At 42.0% G+C, this 25,963-nt stretch overlaps 2 protein-coding genes across 3 annotated transcripts; one reads left to right on the top strand and one right to left on the bottom strand.

Moving 5' to 3' along the window:
* Nucleotides 1-728: 728 nt before the first annotated feature.
* trim110 (tripartite motif containing 110) lies at nt 729-11,667 on the bottom strand. 2 transcript variants are annotated; one of them, XM_055032484.1, is made up of 8 exons: nt 11,580-11,667; nt 10,346-10,881; nt 8,804-8,899; nt 7,221-7,454; nt 5,275-5,297; nt 4,988-5,133; nt 2,055-2,326; nt 729-1,183 (listed from the first exon to the last, which is right to left on the bottom strand). In XM_055032484.1, exons 2-8 carry the CDS (start codon nt 10,832-10,834, stop codon nt 914-916), a joined length of 1,530 nt encoding a protein of 509 aa, XP_054888459.1. In that variant the 5' UTR covers nt 10,835-10,881; nt 11,580-11,667; the 3' UTR covers nt 729-913. The 2 variants fall into 2 exon arrangements, with proteins under 2 accessions (XP_054888459.1, XP_054888458.1); XM_055032483.1 differs by having other exon boundaries at nt 11,399-11,665.
* Nucleotides 11,668-14,586: 2,919 nt separating this feature from the next.
* sall2 (spalt-like transcription factor 2) lies at nt 14,587-25,207 on the top strand. The gene is made up of 3 exons (XM_055033457.1): nt 14,587-14,909; nt 18,829-22,628; nt 23,546-25,207. Exons 2-3 carry the CDS (start codon nt 19,140-19,142, stop codon nt 23,828-23,830), a joined length of 3,774 nt encoding a protein of 1,257 aa, XP_054889432.1. The 5' UTR covers nt 14,587-14,909; nt 18,829-19,139; the 3' UTR covers nt 23,831-25,207.
* Nucleotides 25,208-25,963: the final 756 nt, after the last annotated feature.

Genomic DNA, 25,963 nt, shown 5'->3' with positions numbered 1-25,963 from the left:
AAGGGAGGTGATTGGGAGTCTGCTCAGCTTCAAAGAGCAAAGTTACAGAGAGTGTGTCAGTTTCTTTCTTCTTCTTCTTCTAGTTTCCAGGAAGAGCAGAGACATGACTCGAGTTGAAGGTTGACTAAAAAGGATGAAAGCATAATGAATCTTTCCGGTAAAGTAATAATTATTTGCTTGGCTGGTAGCTATGGTGCCAAACAGTGTGCGGTTTCAAAGTTGTACATTCATAAGGCTGCTTACCAGATGTGAATTTGTCAAATAAATAAGGGAAAATATTTTTTCTTTTTTAAGACTTGGAAGTGAGACATCTTTAATCCTTTCGGTGGAAATTCACACATGCAGCAGCCTTCACAAGGATTTGCACCCCTGCTAAGGATGTGGGAAAATGTGTTGCGTTCAAAGTCAAAAATAATTTATTTTCTTAATTTGATTTACACCGAAAGACTTTATGTCGCCATGCGCTCTCACAAGGTTTTTCAGGGCTTTGGGAGGAGAAATGGCTTCACAGCTCCGTGCTTGAATTTTGTTGAAAGGTATATTTTATAGGATGTGCTCACTCAACAATTGTGTGATTTTGTCAAAAAAAAAAATCTACAATGAATCTTTCTCTCTTTGAATAGCTGTTCTCAAATCCAAGGTTTCATTTTACATAAATTTTTAATAAAATGAGAGGGTATCGTACTAACAAGAGGTAAATAATAAAAAATGGATAAGAATACTTCAAATTTGCTTAAAAACAGACCTCTCTCTTTATTTTAATGAGCCTCAGGTTTCACATTTCAGATTGTTAGGAAGCATTTCTGAGGCAGGCGACCACCATCAACGCACTGTTAGGAGCAGAACGCCATCACAGCCAGTCCGGAAGAGAGCGTGGCTCACGGCAAAAGTCCCAGGCGCGTCGATCTCCCGCTCACACTTTGACGACAGAGATGCGGCTCTTGAGCTCAGCTTTATAGAGTCCGAAGCCCAAACACACAGGCTGCGTGAAGCTGGTGGAGAAAGTGTGGAGGTGGATCAGAGTGTTGGATGGACCCACTTCGGAGAAGGTGACGGTCCCGGAGCTGTAGTCCACGGCAACTGCGACTCGATTGCCGACCATTTGGTACGTGAGGCGTGTCTTCCTGCGGTTGTGCCAGGCAGACAGCTTTCTGTCGTGCTGCTGCGTCAGGCTCCATGACACCTGGGAATATGATAACAATGTTTGTCAAAACAAGGACAAATTAGTAATAAAAATGACATAAATGTCCAAACGGAAACAACATGTTTATGATGAGCAGCGCCACTGATCTCAGACAAACGGCTCAACGACGAATCATCAACGCAACCAAATAAACGTTCAGGACTTTGTGGTTTCTATTACTGGACAGAAACTCGGACACATTTCAAGACGTGTGAAAAGCAAATTTGCCTTCTAAACGAGTTCCTGACTTTATTTAAAAGAAACAGGAGATTAAAGTTGATCTTTGGCCCTTTCAGAACAGATTAAGAGAAGTAGAAGATGGTAAATCAGCAAAATCTACATCCGTAGGAGGAAGTAACGCCTAAAAGGAGTGAGGCAAAGCAAAACTAGATATTTCAAAGTCCTGTTGTATCAAGTAAGCCTTGACTGCTGGCTCTGGTGACCTACATCTGGTGACCCTTCAGATTTTTAATTTTTTTTATTTTTACCAAGGTGACAAGTTGTGTAATTTTATGATTACAGACCCTTACAATAGACTTCCATGAACTTTTCCAGAAGGAGCATCTAGGCGCCGTCAATCACTTAGTGTACGCGCTGCTTTCCTGTAACAACAACAGTTTATCCACTGTCATCAGTGGCCATGCTAATTAGCTACAGCATTCATGGTGGACTATGTTGTGGGTAACCAGCTGTGGCTCAGCAGAGACATGAAGGTGATTGACAGCGCTGAGACCCGCCTCCTGGCTCTGATTGTTTGTATCTGATTGAGCAGTGCACATGTTCAGGTGACAGCAGGTCGACAGAAAGAGGACAAAAGTGCTCAGTTTTATCTGTCTCATTTTATACCGTCAAATCGTGGCAACAGTTTTACCTTGTTGTTTCCAAAAGCATTCCCTTCCTTCCCCTTCCGTCCGATGCTCCGGTAGCAGACGGCGACATCCCAGAATCCCTCAGCCTCCAGCTCCCAGTAGTGAGTCCCAGAGGAGAAGGTCTGGACGGTGAGGACCTGTGGCCAGTGGTCAAACCGCTCGGGGTGAGCGGCGCAGGGCAGCCGGCTCTTTACACGCGTGACAGAACGCAGGTCGTCAGAGATGCTCAGCAGAGGATGGGCGGAGTTTGTGTCCAGGGACAGAGGGCTGGTCACTGCAGGGAGAGAGTCCAAGGCTTAAGGTGTTTGCTTTTCACTGCACAAGAAGTCCGGACTTGTGTTGAACAGTGAATCGTTTCCTGGCAGTTTAATTTAAACACTAATGGGTTGTCCTGGAAAACCTCCAAGGTTTTTAATCCAAAACAAAATATCTAAGGCAATCAGTCGACCACAGAAATCACTTTATTTGCACATAAGGTCTATCTGGGCGTAATGTAATCTTAATTTAAATGTATATATTCTGTGAAGTCCTTCCTCCATTAAGTTACAATTTCATGCAACTTCATTTAGATCTGGGAAAAGCAAGGTTGTATTTCTTATACAAGTCAAGAGTATGATTTTAAAATGCACAGCTGCTGAATTTACCTGGAGTTCAAAAAACTATGCTGTGTCTTTCTCTCTGAAATTGGATGAACTATCTTTTATATTTGTTATATTTTTGTGGATAGTGTCAGAGTCGGGATACAACATCACACTGGATGAATATGGCTCAGGTTTCTAACATGTGCTTGTACTGGACTTAGTGTCTTTAAATCCAGTAAGTCAAATGTCAAAGAAACAAACCTCCTAAACACTTGTGTCTTTACTTGCAGTGATTGGTGATTCTATACAATATTTATATGTTCAGAGGATGAGCATGCCACACTTTTCAGATTCTATGTTTGTAAAATAAAGAAAGTTTGAGAACCAGAAATATTTACCAACATGCACTACTTTGAAATGGTCTCTTGCATAAAATACAAATAAATACATTGGTGTAGTGCTTATAATATAACCACATGTAAAATAAATAAATAAAATTAAATAAATAAATAGATCAAGGGATGTGAATAATTTTTTATGACAGAATTTTTCCAAAAAACTCATGTCTGAGAATAAGTTTGTAAAACTTTGTAAATATGTGACAGAAAATTGCAAACGTTTCCCTGAAGTGAAACTACTTCCACATAGATACAGTTAGGGCCAGAAATATTTGGACAGTGACACAGGTTTTGTTATTTTAGCTGTTGACAAAAATATGTTCAGAAATACAATTTATATATAATATGGGCTGAAAGTGCACACTCCCAGCTGCAATATGAGAGTTTCCACATCCAAATCGGAGAAAGGGTTTAGGAATCATAGCTCTGTAATGCAGAGCCTCCTCTTTTTCAAGGGACCAAAAGTAATTGGACAATGGACTCTAAAGGCTGCAAGTAACTCAAAAGGCCTTTCCCTCGTTAACCTGTAATCAAGTAAGTAGTTAAAAGGTCTGGGGTTGTTTCCAGGTGTGTGGTTTTGCATTTGGAAGCTGTTGCTGTGACCAGATAACATGCGGTCAAAGGAGCTCTCAATTGAGGTGAAGCAGAACATCCTGAGGCTGAAAAAAAAGAAAAATCCATCAGAGAGATAGCAGACATGCTTGGAGTAGCAAAATCAACAGTCTGGTACATTCTGAGGAAAAAGGAATTGACTGGTGAGCTTGGGAACTCAAAAAGGCCTGGCCGTCCACGAAAGACAACGGTGGTGGATTATCGCCGCATAATTTCTTTGTTGAAGAAGAACCCGTTCACAATATTTACTGAGGTCCAGAACACTCTCAGATAAGTACGTGTATCTGTCTCTAAGTCAACAGTAAAGAGAAGACTCCATGAAAGCAAATACAAAGGGTTCACATGTAGATGCAAACCATTCATCAATTCCAAAAATAGACAGGCCAGAGTTAAATTTGCCCAAAAACACCTCAAGAAGCCAGCCCAGTTCTGGAAAAGTATTCTATGGACAGATGAGACAAAGATCAACCTGTACCAGAATGATGGGAAGAAAAAAGTTTGGAGAAGAAAGGGAACGGCACATGATCCAAGGCACACCACATCCTCTGTAAAACATGGTGGAGGCAACGTGATGGCATAGGCATGCATGGCTTTCAATGGCACTGGGTCACTTGTGTTTATTGATGACATAACAGCAGACAAGAGTAGCCGGATGAATTCTGAAGTGTACCGGGATATACTGTCAGCCCAGATTCAGCCAAATGCTGCAAAGTTGATCGGACGGCGCTTCACAGTACAGATGGATAATGACCCCAAGCATACAGCCAAAGCTACCCAGGAGTTCATGAGAGCAAAAAGGTGGAATATTCTGCAATGGCCAAGTCAATCACCAGATCTTAACCCAATTGAGCATGCATTTCACTTGCTCAAATCCAGACTTCAGACGGAAAGACCCACTAACAAGCAAGACCTGAAGGCTGCGGCTGTAAAGGCCTGGCAAAGCATTAAGAAGGAGGAAACCCAGCGTTTGGTGATGTCCATGGGTTCCAGACTTAAGGCAGTGATTGCCTCCAAAGGATCCGCAACAAAATACTGACAAAAAACTTTTTTGTTTGGGTTATGTTTATATGTCCAATTACTTTTGAGCTCCTAAAATGTGGAGTGTTTGTAAACAAATGTGTACAATTCCTACATTTTCTATCACATATTTTTGTTCAACCCTTTAAATTAAACGTTACAATCTGCACTTGAATTCTGTTGTAGTGGTTTCATTTCAAATCCAATGCGGTGGCATGCAGAGCCCAACTCACAAAAATTGTGTTACTGTCCAAATATTTCTGGCCCTAACTGTAAGTAATGTTACTGGTCTTTGAAGCCCATGGGTGACGCTAACGAGCCACTCACAGAGTTCCCTCTTGAGCTCACTGAGGCAGCGCAGGGTGGACGTGATGAACTCTCGATATTTGCCCTCTACGTCTTCCAGGATGTGCTTCCTGTCCACACAGACAGGCTCAGGGAGGAAAAGTGGGCAGTTCAGGTCTGCCAGCAACCTGCAACACACCACATGGTGCAGAATAAGAAAATCCACTCGTAAAATCTAGATCAGCTTGCTACAAAAATGTGAAACGTAATAATTATCCCTCGCATGCTTAATAGAAAAATAACAAAAAACATCCTTCGTTTGGACTTACTTTGTGTCGTCTGACTGAAACGCCTGCAAAAGAAAAGGACAGCAGAAAGAAACATGATGCATTACATTCCCAGAATGAATTACAAGGATTCCTGTGAATCTGCTCTGAAAAAATAAAATAAAAAAAACTCTTCAAGGTCACTTTTTTTGTTCATTCACATTAAGTATGTCTCTCTCTTTTCTCTTTCTTTTTATTAAATCAAACAGTCATGAAGATAGTATTTTCAGCAAGGATGTGAGAGAAATTGCGAAAGCTCTCAGATTCAGTAGGATGGAGAATCAACTTCCACTCTATAAGGCCTTAGCAGTGACTGACATTATGATAAAATAATCATTTTTCCAGTCGGCTTTGCAGCTTTTCTTAATTCATTAGTTTGTGTCTCTTGGTGTATTGGAGGAGCATTTCAATTGGACTGCAGCTCTGAGCTTCACAGGAGCACTGCAGCATGTCAATTCTTCTGTTTTACTGCAAATTACGATTAAAGATTATCTGCAATTACAACAAATGCAGATAATCAACTGCATTTGTACTTAACCCACTAAGGGGCATGAAAGAAGGAAGAGTGGACATGTTTTTCCAACACCACTTCTGTATATTTTGGGTTCATTTTTTTATCACTTTAAAAGGTAAAGCAAAAACATAAATTCCACTTCAGGACATTCATTGTTTTTTAGCTGTATTTATCTAATTTTAAGAAAAGGTCAAGTTTAGAAAACTGAACCTTAAATATGGTTTCAGAAAGTCAAAGAGTGTGTGAACGTGTGCGGTCAGGTTATCGCCATTTCTTTTAGTTTTTTAAATTGCCCTCCTAGAGATTTGTGGAAAAAGTTACATTTTATATCAGAGATACTTTAGGTGTTACCAGGGCTGGGTAAATGATTTCTATCCACTGGATGTGGATAGGCTCAGCCTTGTGGAGGAGCATTCACTGTCAATATTTCACCAGCTGAGCAGATGCAGGTAAAAGCTACTCTGTTCTCTTTCCTTTGCCTCCGATCATTTAAATCTGCCGCTGTCTTGGCCGGCGCAGTCAGAAGGAAGCATGCACAAATGATCCAAAATGAGTGTATTTTTCACTGATTGCTGTGAGTTGATCAAACAGAAGCCCTGAAGCTTGGAGTGGGGTTTATTTTTTTTTATGACTGTCTCTTTTTAAACCCATCATAAACCCTGTAAGTCACTACTCGTGTCTTCTTCTTCTTCTTTTTATCCCCCTCTCTCATCACCACTAATTACGATGCCGGGGCTTTTCTCCAGAGACAGCATCGAAGCATGTGTTGCATTTCAACTTCAGCCTGAAAAATTCACAATTTCCCTCTATCTCTGAGCATCCAGCAAACATGCACAATTCGGAGGTGTGCGCACCTCCTCTTCCGAACAGAGTGCAGATGCAAATGCCATGCAGCCAAATATTTATCATTTTGACGAGCGAGGATTGTTCGCTTCAGCTGTTCACTCTGGCCTCAGCTGGGGAAGTGGCAGGAAGCCAGGTATAGTAGCTACATGACTAATAAATTGTTTGCCGATCTGCCGGGCCGGTGTGGTTGTCACAATATTGTATTTTTGGCAGACGGCCAGTAATCTGACTCCTGATTCTGATTCTGATGCGGCCAATCCCCCTACTACAGGTTCCACCAAGGAAGTATTTTGTATATACCTATAAACTTTGTCTGAATGCTATCCCGGGTAAACAACTCAAAAGAAAAACCACAAAAAACACATTCAAGGCAAAAGTTTGATGATATGTCAAACTTAAAGAAGAAGTACCGGTATCACCGATACTGGCTCTTTTATTTAATTGGCTCAATACCAAAACATGCAGTATCACCCATCTCTCCCGTTTAATGCTTTCAAGTGGTTTTACTTGTGTTTTTGAATGTGAAGATCTTATGCCATGCTTTTAAGCTGATTCCCACTGCTGCACTGAGTAGCTGGAAGAGCCTTACCCAGATGAGCAGGAAAGGGTCCGTCTCTGCCAGCAGCAGGTTCAGGTAGCGCTGAATGTGGACCGTCTGGCTCATGTCGTCTCTCACTTTGGCGCAGTCTTGGTGCACACGCTCTACGATCTGCTGCCTTTCCCTCTTGGTGATCTCCTTCAGAGCCACCACCAGCTTCTTCACCTGGGTTTGCAGGTCCGTGTCCAGCCGCTCCATCTGGCTGTCGTCCCGCTTCAGGGAGCCCTGGAGGAGGTCAGTCGGGTGATGGTTGGCACATTTTGACACGTGGAAATGTGGAAATAATGATTCTGTGAAATTCTAGACGTAAAACAGATTTACTTAAACTGAAGGAAAGAGAGTTTATTTGTGTATTTCTAAGATGTAACCAAAAAAAAAAACAATAATAATTTATGATGCGGAATAAATTAGGACACCCCTACAATTATTCCAAACTGAACTGTCGAAACATGGCAGCATCTATCGATTCAGGTGAGACTAGCGTCATGCATTTGTAAGTTTTCCTGCTGTTTTGTGCAACCAAAAGTTTAATTTGTGCCGCTGTCGCTTTAAAGATTTTAACAAACGTTTCCAAAGGTCATGAAAGGTCAAGCAGTCCCCTCACTTCTACGAACTCAAACACAATCTGTGAAGATTAACTCTGCTATGTTTGCGTTGATAAAAGTTTCGCTTGTGCTGCTTTTGCTTTTAAGATATTAAATACAGATTAAAGGTCAAAATGTCAATTTGTTGAATATATGCAATAAATATTGTCGTGAACAGCATTCCCAGGAGAAGAAACCTCATGCCAACGATAAAGCACAGAGGTGGAGGTATCATGGTTTGGGAATGCCTTTATGCAACACCAGTTTACTAGCTCGCAATCACAGTATCCACCATCAATGTTGCAGGATAGCAGGAAAATCTGAGAGTGCCTGTAAGAATATAAACCACGGCTGAACCAGAACTGGATTCTGCAAGATGACAGCGAGCCAAAGCATCCCAGCAAATCCACCAAGAACTGAGAATTAAGAAATGGCGAGTGCTGGGCTGAGTCAAAGCTGAGATCTTCATCCTTCTGGGATGTTGTGGTGTGACATGAAACAGGCTGTAGATGTAAGAAACTCCTCAAACATCTCACAGCTGAAAGTAAAGAGAGGAAAAAAGTTTCCCCGCACCCGACGTCAGAGACTGGCACACGGCTACCAGACACACTTCTCAAGGAAGCTGTTACAGTCAAAAGATGTGAGATTATTCGAGGCAAGGGTGCACTAACTTTTTGCTTTGCTAGAAGACATATTTTTTGTTTGACTTTTTTTCTCAGACAAGCACATCGTGCTTTTTATTTTGTAATTTAGCATTCTTTCTCAGAGATTAGTCATCAATGTTTGTCGATGGCTAATGAAATATGGGGTGTCCTATTTCATTCACATGATTTTGCACACAATAAGTTTGAATAAATTGGGTGATTACAGACGCTGATCACTTTTTGCGGTGATCAGGTGATCAGCGTCTGATTAAGGCTGATTCTCAAATGGATCAGCCTTGTACGGTTTGGAATAACTTTAACCGATAAGACTAAAGTCTTTATTTACCGCCATCGCAGAGTCGATGTTTTCATGGTCTTTGAGAACCTTCCCACCATCTTTTAGCTTCTTTTCTGCTTTGGTGAGGAGAGTCTGCAAGATGACCTGTAAAATCAAGATACCATTAGAGCAGCCTTACCCTGACCTGCCAAAATCCAGCAAAAACATAAATAACCCTTGAACCTTTTCTACATTTTTTTTCTCATTGGAGTTTTACTGGGATATTATATGATAAACAAATCATTTGCATTCAGATTCTTTGAGTCCAAACTTTTTTAAACCACTTTTTGCTGCAGTTGCACCTTCAAATCTACAGCTGTGACGCAACACCAGCTTTGCATATTCTTCTTTGCAACCGAATGGGCAGCCCCAGTTTTTGAATGTACTTTGATTTAACAGTGTTTAGAATACTCACAAAGGTTATCTTAATATCCTTGCTAAAAGAAAGTTACCCCTATAATGCAATAACTCCCTTCTCCCTGTGTACAATGTATTGGTTGGTCACATAAAATCCCAGTGATACTGCACACGTTGAAGGTTGAGGTTCTAGCATGAAAAAGTTTAGGGTGTTGTGTAAACATCAACTTTTTTGATGTTTACATCACGTTATGATGTTATTCTCTAATCAAAAACATACCTGGAGTGTCTTATTGATTCTGTCATGTATGTTTGAGCAATCCTGGAACCAAGCGCCGCCCTTTTCCCCTACGTTACAGTAAAATATTCTGTTCCTTTCTTCCATGCGTTGCTGCAGCTTCCAATCTGAGCTTCTGCATTACAGAGTCGCTCCACCACTCAGCTCCTTCAGACTAGCTAGCAGCAATCAGCAGACACCTGGAGGAACTGCTCATCCACTGAGATCATTGTATGCACTATTTCTCAGTTCAGGTTGCTGACTAATGTTTGTAAGTCAGCTTAATGGAGCTGAAGTGATGACATGCTGAAGGAAACAGCAGGAACTTCTTAAAGAGACAGAGGCCCAATTTCAAGGCGTTAAGTTGCGTCAAATTTCTTTTAAGCCGGCAGTCTCCAGGTGTACTCCTGGAGGGAGAGACTTGTGCAGCTCTGTGCTTTGTCTACACACTTGAGTTAAATGGTGAACCTCCCTCACTAGTGTGAAGTTAAGGTGTAAAGAGCTAATATTGGAGCCGGACTGAAGAGGAGAGACATCTAATCATTGCTGAACATCGGCCCTTGAGGGATGCAGTTTGTGACCCCTGTATTATGTTTGATATATACAACATTTTTATAACTGAAGGTGACGTAATTATTGGATTCTGCAATAAAAAGATCCTATCACCCTCACATAGGGATAGTGTTGCATAAACAATTTTTTTTAACCCCAACCCAGACAGGGGTAAACCGTGAGATGTGACCTTCAGGTTCCTGTTGACCTTTGCTGCACGTCTTCCTCCTCTGTCCTAACCTACTTCCCTCACTGACCACTCTCAAATAAAGGCCACTAGAGCCGGGAACCACCTTGAAAGAAAGAGAAAGGACACATAACACTGCCTCTTTAATAGTTCTGTACAGCCCTGTCAGCCAGCTCACCTTCAGGTCCTCCTCCACCTGTCTCAGCGGCTTCACCTTGTGCAGCGCGTGCGCCCCCTCCAGCAGGCAGTCCCCGCAGACGTACACCCTCTCGTCCACGCAGTAGTAGCGGAATACCTCCGCGTGTGCCGGGCACCTTCTCTGGGAGAGGTCCCACAACGGCTCCACCAGCAGGTGGGAGCTGAACGCAGGCCTCTCCAGATGGGGCCGAAGGTGGTCGGCACAGAGCGACACCTCACACCTCAAGCAGGTCTTTACGGCCATCGGGGGCCGACTGTCCTCTGCCTGGAGAGGGCAGCAGTCGCACAGGACTTCGCCGTGCTCCTCCTGACACTGGGGGCAGGTGAAGCGACCTTTTCCTTCCCCCTGAGAGCTCCAGGCCTCACGGATGCAGGCGGGACAGAAGCTATGGCCACAAGGCAGAGGGTGGGCCTGGCTGAAGCTGTCTCGGCAAACAGAGCAGGTGAACTCTTCGTCCAAAGACGCCATGGAGCTCAGAAGGTGACTATGCCTAATGACAGCTACGAACTAAAAGACTGGCATGAAACAGACCAGAGCAGACAAGTGACTTGGAAGACAATCAGTGAAGCAGAAAATAAATTTAAAAACAGCTTTTCTCTTTGAGGCTCAAATAAAGGAATAGCTGCACCGGTTACATGTCCGTGCTTCGTGTAACAGATTAGAGGGACAAGAGGGAAGCTTTTGATTAGTGCCAACTGTTCACTCAAACCAGTAATCCTGTCTACTGGGATTTTGCCTACTCCGTTCTAAGATTAGATCACTGCCCAGTGAATAAACTAAATCACCATAATAATAGGATGACACAATAGCAGAAAGATAAAATGATCTAAAGTGAATAAACTTAAACACAAAACTGCTCTAACTTGTGAACGGACATCCTTGACTCGGCTTTGCAATAAGACCAATGAACCAAAGAAGTCAGTGAACAACAAACGTGTAACAGCAGATGGTGGACAAAACCAAAACAGTTTGTTTTTATTGTTTTTTTTTTTTTTTTACTTTTAGCAAGCCTGAAATGAGTAAAACACTAACCTCAAATGAACATTAACTCATTAAGCTGCTGCAGCGGAAAGATCAGGAGATCATCCTCGACACCTCGTCCTCATTTCTCCCACTCGTTCCCTATAGATCGTCTTTTGTTTTAACTCCCGTATCCCCATCTGAGCTTCTTACATATCAATAAGAAAAGCAAATAATAAAACACGTTCCTTACTTGCTGGTGTTACTGGACTATTGCCATCAGCCGAAGGCAGCTGGTATGTTGACTAATCCCAACTGATTCAAGGCAGACGGAGAGGTCACATGACCCTGAGATGGGAGGAGGTGAAGGGTCGTCAGTAGGTGAGATTAAAGGAAAACAGATATGCTCTTTGTGGAGGAGTTTTTCTGTCTGATTTCAATTAATTCTGGTTATAATTCTGGTTAAGCTATGAATGCTTTTGCATTCATGGTAAAAGCATTCATAGCGTTTTAAGACTTAGGTTTTTAAAAGTCACAGCTCCAAACCTTCATATATATTTTAATGTGATGGAGTAACATAAAGTAGTTAAATGAAAGTCAGTCCTGCTATTTTAAGACTGCAGACTTGAGACTGGAAAGAGTTTCACCTTCTATTGGAGCAACAACCCAAAACATGCAACCAGAGCTGCACCGGACTGGTTTAGATTGAAGTAAGTTCATCTTTTAGAACGGCTCAGTTGAAGTTTAGCCCTAAAACTAAATGACAATCTGTGGGAAAGCTTGATCTGTGTCCAACCTGACTGAGCTTGAATTATTTTTGCAAAGAAAAAGGAGCAAGAATTTAATCTTTCAGACGTGCAAAGCCAGACCAAAGTCCAGCCGGACCTAAATCCAATGGGACAGTCTCTTTCCAGTCTGATGTGTTTTGCAAAGTGTGTGAATGCAAAAGCTGGTGGATGCAGTTCAATTGTTCATACTCTATAAAACTTTGTTTCTCTCAGTATGACATGAAATCTGATTCAACTTTTTCAGTTCTTCTATATTCATGTTATTTTCAAAATGCCAAAATGTTTTTGATTTTTCATTACAAAGTACCTTTGAACAACTAGCACAAAAACTTGAATCATTCCAAGACTTTTTCATATTTAAGTGAAAGGGAGATATACTTTAAATCAAATACACTGTTTCCTTTTGAGACATCATGGAAAATCAAGAAATCTGCAAGAAAACAGTTTTAATTGCATCAAAAGGTAGTTTAAAGAGGCTAAATAGAAATGCTCTTTATATTTTGTTTATGTGAAAAGAAAGTGAAAACCATGCATATTTTCTTTGATTTCCTTGCTGTGTGCAACGTTGTTTGTCATTTACATCCCTTAGACAAAAGATTGAGGATTGCCGTAAAATGACACAAAAAGATAAAGGCAGGATATAAAAATTTTTTACATGTTACACTTGTAAAAAAAAGAAAAAAGAAAACGGCTCCACAAAGCAAGGAAGGCTGAATCAGAGAAACTTTGCGGTGGGAAAAAAAATAGCTCTTGATTACCAGAACAAACCAAGTTTTCAAGATATAGCAAGGAGAAAACATTGCACAGCTTCCCAATCACACAACCCTGTCCCTTTCTCTCTGAGAGAGAAAGCTCTCTCCATATGTTGGCTTTTATATGTTTCCACTTTCTTATCTTGTGGTTTGTTCAGATGCAGTTTTGCAAACAGAAGTCCAGCTGTCCTGTTTTTTATTTTTGGGCTTCTCTGCTTGTTTATGGACGTTTGGTATCTCTCTGGACTATCCCACAGCAATGAATGCTATGGGGGATGCGATTGCAGATCTGCTGTCACTTCTTCACCTGGACGTTCCTGACCGGACAGACAGAACTTCTCATTGTTGCAGAGGTGCTCACACTTCATTGCACTGGCTTACTTTCTTAATTCCTGTTGGATCGACAAAGATAGACGTAATTTGTCACGCGCTGCTTGTGCATTTAAATAAGTAATGAGGTAGTTTAACATTTCATATGCTACTCTGAGTTTTTATTTATACAATCCAGCTAAGATCTACTCAGTTCTATAGATTAGAAACATTGTAGAATTTACGATGAATTAAAATGTGAGGGTCTGAGTTTCTGAAGCTGTAACCCAGCTCTTTGCAACAGGTCTGTAATGCTTGTCCCACAGCGCAGCCTAGTGGATATAACGAGCTCCAGCACCTGGTCTCTTCTCCACGTCATGAGTTGCTATTCACAAAGTAAGTAAAGAATGAAAACTGCCCATGTCTGTCCACTGTTTCTTTCAAAAGAGAGAGAAGAAAACGTGCCTCATTTCTTTGTCTGTTGGTGAAGATCTGAAAAGTGTGGTGTGCCCTTATATTTAACCACCCTTACCAGAATTGTTTCCATGACTGCTCTGCGTTTAGCATCATCCATCTTTCTTTTTTGCATTTTTCCACATTGTTCTTACACATTGTTTTTACAACATTTCAGTAAACTTTTAAAATAAGAGATGCACCAGCATATAGCAACAACAACAACAAAAAAAGCTACTTTCCCCCTGCAAATGTGATTTTTATTTTATTTTGTCCACATAAGAGATTTTCCAGAGGCGACTAAACCAATCAAACAAAATCTACGTACATTGACTGGTGTATGTTTGTGCAACTGAAATATTTGGAGCACAGTTAGTAACCAAGTCTGCTGCATTTTGTAAATGCGGTGCGGCTAGTTGACCTTTGACGACATTAATGTCATTAAAATCACAGTGGCACAGGTGAAAAAGAAAAAAAAATACTGCACTATTCAATCGAAACTCCATTAAAATACATTGAAAGCTTTCGTGTTTGAACCCAGTTTGACTTTAAGATGTCGACTGAACATTAAACATGCAACACGTGAACTGTGTATGAGAGTCGGGAGAGGACAGTGGAGGTGTGTGAAGCAAACTTGCTTAAAATATGTTGACTATTTACTTCGACTGTGGAGCTGGAAAGCTCTGCGTGGAGGACAGGGTCGTTAATTATACCAGACAGACAGAGAGAGACAGACAGACAGAGTACCGCAGCAAATGCAGACAGGCAGGCCGGACAAGAACAGACAAAATAGAGGCCCTGCCCTCCTCCCTTCAATGTTCTCTCCTGATACATTCGCTCCCCGGTTATTCCTCATCCTGCAAACGACCTTTTTGCTTTTTGAGAGTTAAACGCAATTTACGACGGGCATAAATAATTGAAGGGAGGGAGGCGAAGAAAAAAAAAAAAAAAAAAAAAAAAAAAAAAAAAAAAAAAAAAAAAGGAAAAAAAAAATGCAGCTGTCCGACTGCGCATCCCCGGGACTGAACAGGGAAATGCTGCGCAAGTGTCCGGGCTGAAAGACGGAGCCGATCAGAACCCCGGAGCTCCGGAGCGTTTCTTCCCTCCCTCCCTTCCTGCTCTCCACCACTCCTGTCATTCCACAACGTCGGTGCCCCCCCACAAAAAAAAAAAAACAAAAAAAAAAAAAAAACCAACAGAGGGGTCTTTAAGAAGAAGGGAGGAAAAAAACCCCAAAACAAACAAACAATAATAACAAAAAAACCCATCGCTTCCAACACGGTAAGTGATATTTCTGTTATATTTAAGAGAACCGAGGCGAGCGGCTAGCGGCGGAAATGCACATCCGGGACAGCGTCTCTCTCTCTCTCTCTCGCTCCTTTTTTTTTTTTTTCCTCCTCTCCGGAGGAGTCATAACGTTTTATGAATCATAACTTGTTATGATGTGGGGAGCGCGCGCCTGGCGTGCAACAGGTCGCGGTACAGTATCGGGAGCGCGCATCTTTCACAGCGTTATGGACGCCGATTTCACAAACGTCGATGGCGAGAGACGGAGGGGGGAAAAGGGTGCTGGGGGGAGGGGAGAAAAAAAAAAAAACAAAACAAAACAAAACAAAAAAAAAAAACGCCCAACCACCGGGAAAAAGAGGCACCGACTGCCGGAACCTTTTGTGCCTAAAATGCGATTAAATCCGCTCGTGTGAATGTTTTTACATACAAGTTGACCGCATTAATTCAGAAATATAATCGTGACGTGCAGCTGTAGTATATTGCAATGTCTTTTTTTTCTTTTTTTTTTGTGTAAATTATTTATCTTTTTCTTGGAATAGGAAACAGATTTAATCCCACCCCCACCCCAAAAAATTGTAAACTAAACTGCATCTATGTGTCTCACTGTTGACTGTCGTTTTCCTGCTGGAACTGAAGGATCGTCTCCGACGCGCTATAAAACAAACAAACAAACAAAAAAACACACGCATTTTTAACACGTCGCATGTGTGCGTTTCATTCAAACCTTGCATCACAACAGTTGTGCGTTTTATTATTCTACCCAAGTCTGCAGAGAGACAGAAAGGACTGGAGGGGTGCGGGAGGTGGGGCTTCCACAGGAGGTAGAGTGGGGAATAGGGGACATGCATTAAAATGTTGGGGGGAGGGGTTTCTGGTTGTCCGTTTTCCACCGCTACCTTTCACCTTCAACCCCACGTGACAAACAGTCTGGTTTGTGGGTAAGAAAAGGGAGCATTGTGCCTCCAGTCAGCGGCATTGTGTGTTGGAGAGTCTGTGTGAGAGAGTGATGTGCACTCAGCTGTGCTCCCCGAACGCCATTGTTGCACATTCCTCCCTGTTCAGCTGCTCCTGCTCACAAAGAGGTCTACTTTGAATCCCATTGGAGACAGATTACCTCAGGGATTTTAATTGGACTTTAAATTAAATGAGTTGCGACGGTACTGCAGCTGGAAAAGATGAATATGAAGATAGTGCCCTCTGAGGAAGGCTGGGTTTATGTATTTTTAGGAGAGGTTTGGTGGCTTCACCCCAAAAATTGGGTCAAAAAAATATGTAACCCGTTTTTTTGGGGGGGCCGGCGAGGGCACCATTTTGAACTTCACACTGACCTGATTGGATTTCATTGAAACCTTTTCACAAAATGGACACTGATTAGACACAACATTAAGATCCCAGACACAGATTGTCTTTTTCTTACCAAGTTACTACAGGGGAGGACGATTAGTGGTTTTTTTCCCCCCAAAGGTCCATGTCAGTAGAAACAAAATGTTCAGAACAGAAACAGCATGTTCAGCTTTTTATATGTCACTAAATATGGTACTTCGTCTGAACATGTTTGTTCAAGCTGTTATACTCAAGAACAGCAGTTAATCGCCACAAACAAAACGTCTTTCCCTTCGACCAGGCCTGTCACGATAACAAATTTTGCTGGATGATAAATTGTCCCAGAATTATTGCGATAAACGATAATATTGTTGTCTTGAGACAACAATATTAAAAAAACAGTGGTCGTGGCATAATAACGCAAGAACATAATCAAAGACCAATAAACTTTAGATTCTAATGAACACTTAATTCTGGAACTGGAAGACACTTTAAATATTCAAAATAAATAACAGAAAAAAACAAAATGAATGAACGATGAAGACTCTGGAAACAAAATTGTCCTTGGAAAAAACGCACATGTTGAGACCAGCTACCCCACAAAGACTTTCAGTAAGACAGAATTTTTGCATGAAATGGAAATTTAGGTTTCATGCAAAAGGAAATTATTGCAATTCATTTATCATGCAATATTGCAACCTTTGACTTGAGTAAATAGGAGTAAAACATGAACAGCATAAGGACTGAAATGATTATTTGGTCTTCATCTGTGGGTCTCTACTGCATAGTGACTCTATTCAAGCAAAGTGTGTATTGATACTGTAAAAATCAACCAACAAACTTTGCATTACAAATTGTCCTTGACAATGCGAATAACGCACTATTACGACTGTGATACATTGCAGAACCCTTGAGCTAATTGCTATTGTAGCCATCAAAACACACAAATGAAAGCTTCAAATTAAAAGCAGCATCATCAAATTGCAAAATTCCTAGTTTGTGGATTTCAAGTGTCAGATTTTCCATTGACTACAAGCCAGGCGGGGCCATGTAAGCCAGATGTGGCTCAATGGCCTTAAACAGAGCAGGGCTGTCTTTGCGTGTGGGATGCATTTGACAGCAAGTGAACATTATGTCCTCAAAGTTTTCCTTGTTTTAGAAACAAGAAAAATGGGCAAGCGTGAAGATCTGCGATAGTTTGAAAGGGGCCAAATGGTGATGGCAAGAACACTGGAGAATTTGCAAAGCTGTAGGGACAGGAAGTACGTCTCCGTCCAGAGAGCCGAGTGCTCTTGACACATGCCTCTGACTTTACAGTCATCTGTTTACTCATATTTTAGCTTTACTTGGTAAATATGAAGGTTTCACATGTTAATAAATCATTAATTTGTTAATAAATTATGAATTTGTTCTACTGCAAAAGCTCATCTCAGCGCGTTTGAGCATGACCCATCGCTACAAGACTGTTGCTAAATACATCAGTCTTCCACACAAAAAGATCATCATTGCAAGAAGATTGATTTTGATAATTGGAATCCCTTAATAAGGCCATAAAGGGATGAAGTTGAGTGCCAGTGTATAAAGTTTCACGAAAGAGAGACACAGAACTCTCGTCTCAAAGGACCTGAAGTTCACTCTCTGTTTGAATGCAAAGCAGTGGATGAACAAGTGAGTGCATCTGTGTGTGTGTGTGTGTGTGTGTGTGTGTGTGTGTGTGTGTGTGTGTGTGTGTGTGTGTGTGTGTGTGTGTGTGTGTGTAGACAGAGTAGGAGGGCCAGCCAGGAGTTTTGACAAAAGGGACACTTGTTCAGAGAAACCACGTCTTTAGTATGGCGGTTTCCTCCTAACTACAATCCCACCAATATAGTCAAACATTAAGTCCAGTTTCTTCAAATCGTCGTATATCTCAGCGTGATTAATGACTCTGTGGTTTGCTCGCTGTCTATTCTGCTTTATTTACGTAAATGCTTGTTCACGTCAGTGTCTGATTGTCCACTTTAGTTCCAAAAATGGAGTCCACGGTGCATCTTAAACTACACTCTTTTAATTTGCTTAAAAAGAGTGCATGCGACCCTGCTTTCTCTGCTTGCCTCTGAACAGTATCAGGAAAGCGACTTCAGAGTGTTTTAGGTCACGTCTGCTGTGCATTCATTCAGTATTCAGCAGTGAACTCACTACCAGGGCTCCCAAAGAACTGAAGCTGTAATGAAAGAATGCATTACAACTTCATGTTTTAATGGGGCAGGATGTCTATTGGTATTGAAGTCCGTTGTTTTTTCCTCTGAGTGTTGCCATGGAAACACTCCTTAATGGCAGGGCACAGCTGGGTTTTTTTGTGTGCAGGTTTGTGCTCAGCCTGCATAATGTTTGCTTTTGTGAGTGTAGATGGGGGTAAAGAGACAGCCTTTGATAAAGAAAAAAAACTGACAGGGAAAAAGATTAGGGTTAGGTAGATTTTAAAGGTAGATTTTAAACCGGTGGAAATAAACCCAAAAGGTAAACCTTATTTATTGATTACAAATGTGTGTTTTGCTTAAAACTTGCTTCCTTTTCCTAAATTTAGATGTTTTTTTCTAACCCTCTCCAGGTCACAACCTGCCAGTGAAGTAAATTTCCTTCACAATCATCACGGATTCTCTCTTGTGCTCCCCGTCTTCTCAAAACTCCCATCTGCCCCTTGCTCTTTGTACATCTTTTAAAGACTTTCAGATCCCCCGATACCCACACAGGCTCCATTAACACCCTCGTTGTCAGGACAGCCATTCAAAGATTTACCAAACTCTCTTTCCTATTACTTTCCATACACATCTTTCTATCATCAAACATCTACCTTTCCTTTAACGCTCCCTGAATCCTGATTCTCCAGTGCTACTTGGCCACTATTCCCAAAGTGCACACATGGCCTCTCCCAAGTTGGGCCTGTCAGCCACAACCACCACCTCCTCTTCCTCCTCATCTTCCTCAACCTCACTAGGCCCTCCACCACACCCTGGAAGCCCCAGTCGAGTACCTGAGGGTCCTCCAAGTCCTGTAACTCCCACCCCAAGCCCAGGATTAACGTCTGCTTCAGCAGCACCTGTAAGGACCCAACTGAGCATCGCTCTGATCCTGGAGGAGCTCCGGGTGCTGCAGCAACGACAGATCCACCAGATGCAGATCACTGAGGAGATCTGTAGACAAGTGTTACGCCTGGGTGGGGACTCCTACACCATAGATACACCATCCCAGCATGTCCTCCCCCCTTTGCCTCAACTCTGTCTGGAAGGTAATAAAAATACATCCGGCTCCGTAACCCAGCCAGCAGCACCGCAACCCACTACTTCTTTGGCTCCTCTCTTATCATGTTTCTCTTCCCTGCACCCCTCTCAAACAGCCAGCAAAACCACACAGCCAAGCACGTCATTGTCTCACATCCTGCAACCTCATAAATCCCAGTTTGAAGGAACAGGAAAGACTGGTCAGTCATGGGAAACCTCCCAATGCTCTTCTTCATTCACAACTTCCTCTGCAGGTGTCTCAGTGCCTTCTTCAACCTATGCTTTAGCTCTATCCTTAGCGCTACCCAATCGCTACCTACATGAGAAATCTTCCAATACTACAACAGCAGGTGCGCAGAGTGATTTGTCCTTTTTAAGCTCATCCCTTACCTCACCTCAGTCTATAAACCCGAACTCACAGTTGCAAGCTGCCACTGTCGGCAGCGACTCATCCGCATCAAGTTCCAACACTGCTAGTCGTCTCCAGCATGTTTGTCGCTTCTGTGGAAAAGTGTTCAGCAGTGATTCTGCTCTGCAGATTCATCTCCGTTCACACACAGGAGAACGGCCCTATCAGTGCCCCGTGTGCTTCAGTCGTTTCACAACACGAGGCAATCTGAAGGTGCACTTCCTTCGTCACCGTGAACAAAATCCAGAGCTTTCTCTTTCACTCCTGCCACCATCTTTATTTGGGTTAGCCTTAGGAGCCAGTGGGGGATCAGATATGGGACAAATTACTGATAGTTCTGGGAGTACCAGCGGGATGAATATAGCACAAAAAAAGCGAAAAAGTAGGACGGAGGATGAAACATGTGGAGACAACTTGACAATCAGTGGTAACAGTAGTGGCATTTCTATGGGGACCTCGGGTGAGTCAGCTCCATCCACTTTGCCCCTACCGCCTAGTGTGGACCTAGCTTTGATTTCACATTCTCTCCTGCAGCTTAATAGGGCTGCTGCTGCTGCTGCTGCTAGTGCTTCCTCTATCCCAACCTCTTCATCCTCCAGCTCTTCTTTGGCGACCTCCCTTCTCTCAAACCCTTCTCTGTCTTCATCATCTACCATAGCTGGGTTATTCAAAGGTGTCAAACAGCAGCGCTTTGATGAAAACACTCCACCTTATGCACCTCTGCTATCTCCTGCTGCTTATTCCCAACTTGCTCACCTCCCAAAGCTCCTTTTCTCACCTGTTTCAACTTCTTCATCTACCCAAGCGGCCCACTCACCTCTCTACAGCCATCCATCACTGAGCTTACTACGCACTCAGCTACCGTCTATTGCAGGATCCCAACCACAAGCCTCTTCCAGTCATTCGCAGCTTTCTTTTCCGATTTCATCCCTTCCCAAAAATCCCAGTTCACCCACTACCACCATTCAGTCCTTTCTGCCCACATCCATAGCAACTGCTACTCCCACATCTGAAACCTCTAAGTTGCAGAGACTAGTTGAGAAGCTAGAGAAGTCCCCTTCACTTTCCTGCACTCCATGGTTTTCCTCCTCTACTCCAACATCCATGTTGGAGATTTTGTCAAGCACCACCACTTCATCTACTGGGAGTTCATCAAACACCCGCTTCACAAATGCAGGCAGCTCCATGACCAATGTAGTTGCATCTCCATCATCAAACATCACCACATCAGTTTCCCAATTCACCCGTGAGATGGTAGTTGCTCTTAGAATGAGTGGCAATGAAGGAAATACCATGATGGGTGGTGTGCTACCATCACCAAATGCCACTGGTTCGACCCATAACTTGACAACCAATCAGTGTGGAGTGTGCCTTCGGGTGTTGAGTTGTCCTAGAGCACTGCGGCTGCACCAGGCCACACACCTTGGAGAACGTCCATTTCCATGTAAGATATGTGGGCGCTCCTTCTCTACCAAAGGCAGCCTGCGGTCACATCTTGCTACTCATCATGCCCGGCCACCCAATGTCCAAAACTCTTGCCCGTTGTGCCAGCGTAAGTTTACCAATGCTCTTGTTCTTCAGCACCACATACGCATGCACCTTGGTGGACAGTTGCCCCCAGATGGCTCAGAGGAGTCTGAACAGAAGATCTCATCTGAATCTAATCCCAGATCCTTGCCACAATGCCTTTCCCAGTCCACTGATCAAGTCCCCCCTTCCAGCAAAACACCTCCTCATGCCAGCCCTGTAAAGAGCCCAGAACCGAACTCACAGTTCCAAACTCAAACTCTTAATTCAGCTCCTGTCTCTTTTAGCAAAAAACCAGCTGAGAAAAATAGTGGTAATTCTCCACCCTCCAGTCCAAATCAAATCCCCCCGGCTGACCTTAGCCCTGACCCAACTATGGATTCTAACACACAAAGCCCACCATGCAGCTCTGAAGATCCTCCTGTCCTTTGTGTCAGTTCACCACTAAAGGTTTCCCAAAGGTCAGACTCGGCTTTGCCTCCTAATGAAGATGACAAAGTCCAACATCAAGAATCTATTGACATGTTCATTCCAACATCTAACCCCTCACCACTTCTCTTTAGTGATAACAAAATGACAGAGTCACCCCCTTCAATGATGATGGACCCCACAAAGATGAAAGAATCACCTAACATTGACGCTTTCCTTGATTCCAAACCAAACCCAGAGGACTTACAAAGCACACCCGTTTCGGATGCTCCTTATGATTACACTAGTTCAACCTCTAACCTTATGTCAACTGAAGGTGATTGTGATGCTGGCACAAAGGCAGCTTTGGGATCACACTCCGACGCCGCAAGGCCACAATCACCAGAACCCATGAAGGAAGACAAAGGCCAATCTTCTACAAGTGCACCACAACAACAAGAGCAAGTAACTGTGCCTGAGGAAGACCTCAAAATGACTCCCCTGGTGGAGAATGCAGACCCCATATTTGCTGACGTAAGGGAGGGTTTGCACAAGCAAGCCACGTCTGTCAGGGAGACCGGCCAAAGCTTTCTCTTTGGTTCATATGGGAGGGAAGACCAGGCGGATGCCAGTAAAATGAGTGGACTGGTTTCAAACGAAGCTCTGGAGGCTTCGGTGCCCATTAGCCTTGCTCCAACCCTCCCATCTCCAATGTCCCGTCCTGAAAAGAAAACGTACTGCTGTGCTGAGTGTGGAAAAGAGTACGCCAGTCGCAGTGGATTAAAGGTAAAAATATATATTTTTTCTGGTGTAAATTGTGTATCTGCACACACAATTTGATCCAATAGCGTGATGTAATCGCTGTGAAACTGTTTCTCAGCGTAAAATAATTCTATATCTGTATAAATCAGCAATAGAAATGAATTCAAGTAAAAATGTCAATGTAAGCTACATTTTTATTGTGAAGTTTGAGGAAGATCCTACTAAAGTAGCGCACACCATAAACTAAAAGACCCCCAGGTCTTATGGTATTTGAAATCTTTAATATATTGTACTTTATATTACTTGACAATGGTGTTATTTATTAGTCATTTTAGAGGTTTTCAATCACAAGAAATTCATAAATAGAAAGAGTATGAAATATGTTTTATGTCAACTTCAAGCATTGAAAGCATGGTATAGCCAGAGTTTTTTCCTTCAGACGTACCAACAATTTGCCTCCTTCTTTCCTTCTTCCTTTTCTGGCTTTCTTTTTCTTTCTTTCTTTCTTTCTTTCTTTCTTTCTTTCTTTCTTTCTTTCTTTCTTTCTTTCTTTCTTTCTTTCTTTCTTTCTTTCTTTCTTTCTTTCTTTCTGTCTTTCTTTCTTTCTTTCTTTCTTTCTTTCTTTCTTTCTTTCTTTCTTTCTTTCTTTCTTTCTTCTTTTTCTTTCTTTCTTTCTTCTTTCTTCTTTCTTTCTTTCTTTCTTTATTTCTTTTTTCTTTCTTTCTTTCTTTCTTTCTTTCTCCTGTCTTTCTGAATCCATTGTGCTCTTTCTTTTAGAATAGAAAAACTTTATCTGTGTCCATTGGTGACAGAAAATCTTCTTTGACAATGGCTCCATCAACAGGCATTCTCACATAATTACACAGATCCCTCAATAAACACAATGATGAGAATAAACAGTTCACTTGAGTGAGAACTATGTTGTCCATGTTCCTTCCCAGGGACACATGAAGCACCATGGGGGTGCAGCCAAACCATCCCGCCCACCGGCCAGGAGCAGTCGCTCCTCCTCCGACCAGATTCCTTCGTCTGCATCTTCTGTGTCCTTAAACATTCCAGCCACCAGGAGCTCAGGGGGCTTCTGGAACCAGTATCAAGCCTTCCTCAACACCAGTACTCAGTCAGCTGATGACCAGAAGACTGTGGGTCAAGGTGAACATAAATCAGCACAGAAGACGACTGTAACCTCAGAGGAAACTGGGGAAGAACCAGATAAAGAGTCATAACTTAAGTCAGACTGTTTGGCTAGAAAATGTTTTTGGTATTTCATTTTATTGTTTGTCCTTAAGCACAACACTGCTGGCCTTCACAAAGCATTGCTTCCACAACACATTTCAGACAGTTTGATAATCAGTGTAATATGTTCATATGTAAAGTTTGTGAGCCAACCATCTTTGGCTGTCTTGTGTTACAAAAGAGGAAGTAGTCCAATTATTACTGGGTTTTCCAGCAATTGTCTCAAAGCCTTGAATTATGTGATTCATAGTACTAATCACGAGCGTACAAGAAGACCCTGTTCCAGCATCTTCACGAGTCACTGAAAAGTTCTTTAAAGAGCAAGTTTGCCCATTTTCACGTTGTTTTTGAAACATTTAGTGACTGTTGTGCCATGTGTTGAAGCTCATCCGTATGGCACCAAAGAAGCTTAAGTATAACCAAAATGAACTGTTTTGGTAATGCTTAGGTGTTGTTTTTTTGTTTTGCCTCCTCGCCATTTCACCAACTTTTTTTTTTTGGGACATTTCTTACCCATAATACATCAGGTTGTACCCACTTTTCTGTGTTGAATTTTCCATAATTGTCTCATTCCTTCATGCTCTGCTGTAGGGAAATGTGCTTTCTTGGTTCCAGTACATTTTTTTGTCTCACAGCAGGACGTTACTCACAGTTATTGGGGTTGAGAACTCATCTGTCATCTCATCTGTCTCAGAATCAAAAGGCCCGAACACCAGCACTGGCCCAATCAATGTAACTACTGTGTAATACAAAATCTCATGAAAACAACATGTGGCTGAATTTCAGTTTAAAGAGCGACTTACCTCTATCACTCGCTACCGAGAGAAAAAAAGCGGTGTTGCTACTCGGGTTCAGATTAGTTCTGCATGTACAAAATAGAAATAGGAAGAAACAAAAGAAGTTCACATTGATACAGTGTGGTGAAGGGGAGCCGGCCCAAAAGAAACAAAATTAAGAATTTGCTTGGTGAGAGAATATAAAGGCAACACAATGCAGTGCCGTAGGAATACGAAGTCTTTTGCTCTTATGTTTTTTGTTCATTTTCTTGTGGGGAGGGGAGCACTGGTTCATGTCTTTTAGTCTATTTTTTTCTACTGTATCGCTCGATTGAAACAAAAGCACATGTGCTGTTGTTGTGAGCCCGGCGCGGGCGCGGTCTGTCCTGTGATGTTAGCCCTTCAGCTTGGGGAATGTTATTGTTACTGTTGCTGTATGATCCACGAGTGAGATCTGTAACCCATTTAAAGCTACTAAACTTACTAAACCTACATGTTTATAAGTATATATATATATATTAAAATCTATGTCAGTTTGTTGTCAGCTGTACTTTATGTAACCCCTATATTAAAAATATTCACTTTGGGAAGAAAAAAAAAAGTTCACTACTTTATTAGTGGTTTTTAACACTACAGAAATCCTTGTAATGAGTTGATTGAATGAGTTGACACAGACAAGAAGGATCGGAAATACTGTGTGTTTGCCATTATGTGAACGATTGCTATCACTATAACATATATATAACACATGTATATATATATATTCCTAAAAGTATGATCAAAAATTACCATTGTTTGGTCATCAAGGTAAGTATGTAAAGAGAGAAAAAGTTAGGTAACAGGAAAGCTTTTATTCAATGAAACTTCTCATTAATATTGCACCCTCACATTATCCATCATAATTTTGGACACAGACATAGAGCTGAGCAGGGCTTTGTGTGCTCTATATATATATCAGATTGTTTTTAATACAAAACAATCTGATTTTTGTTGTTGCAGAGATACCATTTTCTTTTCTCCACTAGATTGTAACCCACAGGCTTTTCTTCCATATCCTAAAACAAATCATTTTTTCATTCCATAAAGTTAAAGCGTTTGTTTTGTCAAAAATTGACACTGTTTGGTGGATCTGATTGTTGTTGGATCTTCACTGCTCGCCGCTCCCCCAGTAGGACTACAGCCCCGGTTCTTTAATGTCACAGAAAACACATTTTGTCACTGTTCTGCACAAATCTAATTTCTAGAAGTGACAAGAAAGTGTGATCTTCGCAATAAAACGAGGGTTTTGACCCCAGCTCTTGACCTTACATCATACGACCGTTAGGGGGCGCGGTTACGTCTTCTCAA

Source organism: Poeciliopsis prolifica, unplaced genomic scaffold (assembly GCF_027474105.1).
Source record: "Poeciliopsis prolifica strain line A6 unplaced genomic scaffold, Auburn_PproV2 SCAFFOLD008, whole genome shotgun sequence".
Taxonomy (NCBI): Eukaryota; Metazoa; Chordata; class Actinopteri; order Cyprinodontiformes; family Poeciliidae; genus Poeciliopsis; species Poeciliopsis prolifica.
This window is presented reverse-complemented; position numbering and strand designations above follow the sequence as displayed.

Bases quoted from the DNA above. Each gene is read 5' to 3' on its own strand.
- trim110 (XM_055032484.1), bottom strand. From the start codon at position 10,834: ATGGCGTCTTTGGACGAAGAGTTCACCTGCTCTGTTTGCCGAGACAGC. The intron at 8,900-10,345 runs GTGAGCTGGCTG...TTGATTTTACAG, and splicing joins AGGTGGAGGAGGACCTGAAG to GTCATCTTGCAGACTCTCCT. The intron at 1,184-2,054 runs GTAAAACTGTTG...TCATATTCCCAG, and splicing joins ATGCTTTTGGAAACAACAAG to GTGTCATGGAGCCTGACGCA.
- sall2 (XM_055033457.1), top strand. From the start codon at position 19,140: ATGGCCTCTCCCAAGTTGGGCCTGTCAGCCACAACCACCACCTCCTCT. The intron at 22,629-23,545 runs GTAAAAATATAT...GTTCCTTCCCAG, and splicing joins CCAGTCGCAGTGGATTAAAG to GGACACATGAAGCACCATGG.